The following is a 6,492-nucleotide window of genomic DNA, read 5'->3' as shown; positions in this document are numbered from 1 at the left end:
GCTCTTAAACCACCCCATCCCAATCACCATATGCTAACAAATAGGCAAAAGATTGTCCGTCCAGCAGCAATTCAGAAACAACACTGCCTTGTAAAATGATAGCCACCAGTATCTCCAATCCATTTTGAAGCCAATAGTATCAGCAAAAATCATGATAAGAACAAGAATTGTGAAAATTAGGCATGGGTGGAACCTTCTCATTGTAACTGAATCCTGTGAAATGTTTAATGAAAAGAATTTCTGTTCTCTTGTACTAGAAATTGATCCAAGGAGTATAATCCCTAGGAAATAGCTACATAAAGTAGTAAGTGGTAACACAAAGTTCAAGACAACAACAAAAATAAAAAGCAAGACAAGAGATAGATGTGTTCTCTTATATCACACCCTTATCACGAACATAAAACAGAACTCGATTAATTTTTAACTGAAAATAGTAGTACTTACCATAACTGTCTGGCAGTTCACCCTCCTCAATTTCATTATTGCCATTCTCCTGCACACTCTCCCTACTTGTGTTAATGTTATTTTGGTCCCTGTCTGGTACCGCTCCTTCAGACAACTGGCATTGCAACAGCGCTACAACATCCTTTAGATATGATTCTTGAAATTTGAAATCAAGTTGATAATTAGCCCGCTCATCACTTTGTAAGGCTGTTAAAAATGATTGTGCCACCTGAAATGGCACCCAGTCAGAATTCAGCATTAAAACCTATACCATATATTGAAAATAAAACAATGCATCAACAGATCACCTTATACGCACACCATTGCCCAAGTTCACCAAGGGAATAATTGATTGCCCTTAACTTTTGAATTAGATTAGCAGCCCCATCACTCTCTGTTCTTTCAGAGACACCATAAACAAGCCGCAGTTCTTCCTTTGATCCAGCATCTCTTGCTCCCATAAACTGCCATTTGCTCCTTTTTGAGCTTGCAAGGGCAGCCTTCTCCACAGCAACTTCCATCTGTTTTATTTTCTCATGTAGAGACCACAAAACAGCTGCCTTGTCATATTTCACAACTACTTCCAAGGGCATTGGGACGTGCTTTTCCAATTCTTTTCTATCTTTTATGGTACATACAATTGAATCCAGTTTGCTTTCAAGGTTGCGAATCTTTATTGCACAATCTTCCTGACTGGAAACTCCTGTGAACAAAAAAATGGAACAATTTCAACCAATTGGCTGGCTATGCTCCATAGGATGATCTAGACTGTCCCGCAGCAGCAGATCTAAGAGAGCAGTGAAAATTTGCCCAAGCATGAAAGGAATAGCTAATCATACCCTTCAGGTTGACAGGGGAGGCTGTCATTCCAAAAACAGCAGGCCTCTTCTCCTTGGGTGTTGTATGATAAAATTCTGACATGACCAGTGAATATGGATGTTTCTTCACCGCATGATGGCATTCATCCAATATGAGGAGATGGATGGCTTCCATCCTTACTATACTGTGCCTGAGAATGTTCAGCAGAATTTGAGCTGTCATTACCAGTACCTGCAATGGGAATTAAGCAGTCACAGCAAAGGCAGAAGGACCTTACCAAAGTTCAAACCATACAGGAAAAGAGAAAAGTGAAAGGTTCATTAAGAATGAAATGTCCATTCCCTTATGCACTCATTCTCTCTAAGCGTGGAATTTTAATTATTTGCTCTATAATTTTCATTGACAAGCAAGACAATAATGCTTTTCTTAAAGGATATACCAGCCGTACAGCCTCCACAACAACATGTTGCAGAAAGATGCCTTCTAGATATCTAAATCAAAGAGTGAAAACATCATAATCTGGTGCCCCTTCCACTTTCCTCGTAACATCTGAGGTTTAGCTAAAAAAACAAATAAAGGATCAGCTATCATGAGAAGGATGCCTAACAGTCTTTTTACCTGTTTTGACTCAAACTCACGTTGCCACCTTCGTGCATCCCAAAAATCTTGGCCCATTTCACCACAGTAATGACCAACATTATAGCCCGTGCCTTCACGAATAACTTCCGCTTGCTGAAATGAAAGGATAATCGATCCATTTAGAAAAGAGAAGGTTGTTCCTTGAACATAACCATTAAGGTGTAGACAAGGTTCGAATTATAGATTTTTGTTTCTTCTTAAGGAATTGAACTAACAAATTCCCAATTCAAAAAATATAAACCAGGAACAATTTTCACGTAATACTTGCCCGTTTTCCTGCAGCAACGAAGTTCCGCTCGATAGAAATCCAATACAACCATTGCAAAGGGCAAACAAGAGCACAGAATGATTCAAAACATCAAAGCATAAGCCGTCTACCTGATAAACAAGTGGAACCTTTGGTACCAAAAAAATGGCCAGCATTTTTCTGTTCTCCTTAAACATTTCGATGTACTTGCTCTTAATCAGCAAAACAGCGATCAACGTCTTCCCTGCCCCTGTCTCAAGAAATGCAATGGTATTCTTAGTTTTTGCCTGCTCGAGAACTTCCAGCTGGTACTGCCGTGCCCGTTCTTCTGCTGGTTTCTCCTTCTTTACGTCGGGTTTCTTCTCCACCGAGCTCTTCCCATTGTCTGGAGAATCCTGCTTTTCGTGTGCTTTGGAGGACTCCCGCTCACAATCCACCTGCCAATCGCCTTGGCGATACACTACCTTCCCCGACCGATCCCTCTCCCAGTACCCTCCTCCTCTCCTCTCCCTTTCCCTTCGGTCGCCACCATCCCTTCCCCTCTTGCTCCGATCTCTATCCCTATCTTTCCATTCCCAGTTTTCCCAGTCACGCTCCCTCCTCCTGCATGACCGCTCCCTTTCTCTCGAACCACCATAACGTCCACCTAAACAAGCACGTCTATCGCTGCCGCTATCACTCAACCGCCTCTTTTTCCCACCATTCTCCTCGTACTCCCTGTCTCGCCTCCGATAGTTGCCCTCCCGCGAACGCCCATCCGTCCTGCTGCAAGGCCAATACCTTTCTCCGTTCTCCTCCTCCCGAACCCGGCTCCCAGCAGCCCGCGGTGGCGAGGGCACCGCGTCTACCTGTCGTACCTCAGCAAGCTCCTCAACGAACAGTCCAGCAGAATCATTCGCTGCAGAAGATCCAGCCACCTTCCCCTCCGCTGTCATCTCGGCCTCCACACCCGCCCGAACCAACTTGCCACCATGCATACTCTCCAAAAATGAGTCGATCCCCCCGAAGAACGAATTCTCCACAGGCCCATAGTCGCCATCACCAGGGATCTTCCCGGGCTCGAAGTCCGGCAGCATGTCGATGAAATCGGAGATGTCGTCGCAGGCGTCGAGCCAGTAAGACGACCTAGCTTCTGTCTCCGGGTTCGGCCCGCCGGCGATGGACTGCTCGAACTCCATTTGTTCCGGAAGAGTGCTGGATGGCACCACTACGGACGACGAGTCGCCGCCACCACCACCACCACCAAGAGCGTCCATTGATAGGCAGTTGTCAATGCACGCCTGTTCCTCGTCCCTCTCTGCTAATACAACCTTCCACCACCGCTAGTCGCTCGAGAAGCGAGCGAGGAGATCTCCCCGCCTTCTTCTTGAACGACTAAGCGATGCTGAGAGGAAACAGAGATGGACGCGTCGAGAAGCAGCAGAAGGAAGAAAGGGAAGCCAAAACCCTAACAGCCCTATTCGAAGCCCTAGTAGCCCCTTTCGCCAATGAGCATCAAGACGATACAACGAAGCGAGAGAAGAGAGCAGCCTGTGAGCATGCGACTCTCTCGCTCTCTCTTACACACGCACACACTTTTATACGTCTCTCCCCCTCTCACTTTATACCCCTGACTTGTCCTCCTCTTCTTCCGTGCGACTTCGGTAATGAAGGAATCGAGGAGGGGGTTTAAGCTAAAAGCGGCTTAAGACGTCCAAGGTTGCAGATCATTCAAGCTAATGACCAGCAATTTCAGAGCCACCGATTGTCTTAAGGCCCCCCATCAATCTCACCACCTTAACTTTTTGAAAAAAGAACAACAGCATACGGAGGTCAATTTATTCCTTCTCTCAATCAGACATCAGAACTGAACAGATCATTAAAACAAAAAATATTAATTTATCAATAATATGGAAACATATATAAACTTTTACCAACTGATTCGTTTAATTATGCTCTCTTCAAATTAGAAGTTTAAGTTCACAAGAGATCATGACACCCTGCGCTCCTGAGCAGCAGCAAGTTTAGTAAGTGAATCAGCAATGCTTGCAGACATTGTTAAAATAATGAGGATTATGGCTTTTAGGGTTCTACCATACAAAACAAGCTCGAAACGGTGCTTGACATTGTCCAAGGTGAAAGTAATGTCCATATATGTGTTATTTATGAGTATGCACTCACATATATTATTAATATTAATTTAACTAGCTAAATATGTTTTGTAAATTGTCCAACTGCATTAATGTCTCTGGAACAAATACAATCGTAAAGTTAGTTAAAAAAGAATAGGAAGTTTGTCTTAAAATATAAAACTAAAGTTACTGATTTCCCATAGACGTAAAACTATTTTCACTTCTCATTTGTAAAACTAGATAAAAATCCCTCTATGACTAATTTTGAAGTAGAATAATACTTTTAATTGATTCATTTGTCAAACTATATCAAAGTTCCCGTCTATGACTAGCCCTGAAATACTGAAAAATAATTTCTAAAAATAATTCAATTTTATACCTGTAAATATTTACCAAAATTACAAATTAGTACCTTTATACCCCTATTTAGAAATCCATTTTCACTTCTTTGTTTGGACCAGTTTATCTTTTCTAAGTTGATTTTTTTCTCATTGATGTGACTTTGCGTCAACTTATAAAATGTTGAAACAAAAATTATGTTCATAAACAATATCCTGTCCAAGGATTAAGGATTTGTCCGTCAATTGAAACATGCAAGAGCCCTTTCCAAGATTGACCTAAAATAAGGATAATATCACTAACTGAGTGTCAAAGACAATGACATACTTCATGCAACTCATCACTCGATGTGGACATTATAAATTCCATTTGATGCTATTTAGTTTAACAAGTACACTTGCCATATTCACATACTGGATGAATACAATGCTTTATGAATGCGTAGATTGGTTTCTGATTGTATACATTGATATTGATGCTTTAGTCGACAATTTAGATGATCAACAAAGACCTAGACTATGGTGGACCATAGAAAGCTTGGATTCAGTGGAGGTGAATATAATAAAAGTTGAAGAGGCGAAGGTGGTATAGGAATATATTGACTTATTCCTTGTAGATTTTCTATCTAGAGAGAGGGATTCGGACTAATTCATGTTTGTAACTATCATTATATTCAAAATACCTAGAATGGAACGCATGTGCAAAACTGGTCGAGTTGAAGAAACAAAATCAAGATTTAGTAGACAAGAGGTTTAGTAAGAAGAAGTCGACAAGATTTCCCATCAGCTATCCAATGTTCAACAGAGGCGAGATCAAGAACAAGTATACTTAGCTAAGGATTAGATCAGCTGAAACATGGAAGGGTGTTCTATAACATTCATTTAAGTTAGAAATATCACTAGTTGAGGAATGCGGAGGAGGGTATACTTAAGACAATATAGATAATATGATTCTTGCGGCGTCAGACAAATGCTGGAGCATGTTACATGTTGTGTTGTGGATCTTCGACCAGATTGGAGCATAATGCAGATCTCGAATCTCCGAACCGCCATGATTTTTGAAGAATTGCAAAGAGACATCAAGAAGGTGCTCTGAGTTTAGAGGTGGCTAGATATCATTTGTGCTTACTTTGAAAAATACTATAATCATTATAACATTGTTTTTGTTTTTTTATAATAAGAAGAGAATGAGAGATAAAAAGGGCGTCCCTTTCTCATTTCTCAGGAGCCTCCATCCATTCTTGCATTTTCATGCCCTCTTCACCAATGCATCCTCCAACTTTCATGGCGCCCTGGACCTTGTCCGAACGAGTGCTTCATATCGTCGTCGCCGTAAACCTTTTCCAGGCGATTTGGGAATGCTTTCCTCATTATCTTGTGTCTATTTTCACCATCTTTGTGGCTGTCTTACAGGAAACCAGCAAGGGTAGGATGACTTTCCAAATGCCGAGGACCATATTCGAGCACCGTTTTTCCATCTTTATGTTCATTTAATTGGTTTTTTGTTGGTTTGAGTGGAGACCTTCTTGAATGGCGAGTGGATAGATCTCATATTGAAAAATTCATTTGGAAAGGGCCCATTCATGCATTTAGTTTAAGTTCATATTTATTTCAATTCACATTCACATGCACACCGTACATACTAGATTTTACATAATATATAATATTTAGTAACGCAGGTATCCCGTGCGTTACGAAATGTTATCACGGGACCATACCTTGCGTTGCTGGTCGATTGGTGTACATAAATATTAGTGGCGAAAGTACTTTAGCTAATATAAATAGCGCAAAACTCCGTTGCGTTCCAGAAAATTGTGCTTTATTAGCGAAGCCTATTGCGCTACAATATATTTGCCCCTATTTCAGAGAAATCCTTGCGCCACAATCTATCCGC

The 6,492-nt window shown here is 41.3% G+C and overlaps 1 protein-coding gene across 2 annotated transcripts in view; it reads right to left on the bottom strand.

The window, feature by feature from the left end:
* Nucleotides 1–3,706, bottom strand: part of LOC116261814 (endoribonuclease Dicer homolog 1) — a 34,541-nt gene extending 30,835 nt beyond the window's left edge. The window contains exons 1-5 of one of the 2 annotated variants that reach the window (XM_031640693.2): nucleotides 2,281–3,706; nucleotides 1,882–1,995; nucleotides 1,284–1,494; nucleotides 753–1,147; nucleotides 445–673 (exon numbers count right to left, since the gene is read on the bottom strand). In XM_031640693.2, coding sequence (XP_031496553.1) covers nucleotides 445–673; nucleotides 753–1,147; nucleotides 1,284–1,494; nucleotides 1,882–1,995; nucleotides 2,281–3,405 — 2,074 coding nt within the window. In that variant the 5' untranslated portion in view covers nucleotides 3,406–3,706. The remainder of the gene's footprint in view (nucleotides 1–444; nucleotides 674–752; nucleotides 1,148–1,283; nucleotides 1,495–1,881; nucleotides 1,996–2,280) is intronic. The other variant, XM_031640694.2, reaches the window with a different exon arrangement.
* Between the last annotated feature and the right edge of the window lie 2,786 nt (nucleotides 3,707–6,492).

The sequence above is a fragment of the Nymphaea colorata genome, chromosome 10, assembly GCF_008831285.2.
Source record: "Nymphaea colorata isolate Beijing-Zhang1983 chromosome 10, ASM883128v2, whole genome shotgun sequence".
NCBI lineage: Eukaryota > Viridiplantae > Streptophyta > Magnoliopsida > Nymphaeales > Nymphaeaceae > Nymphaea > Nymphaea colorata.
This window is presented reverse-complemented; position numbering and strand designations above follow the sequence as displayed.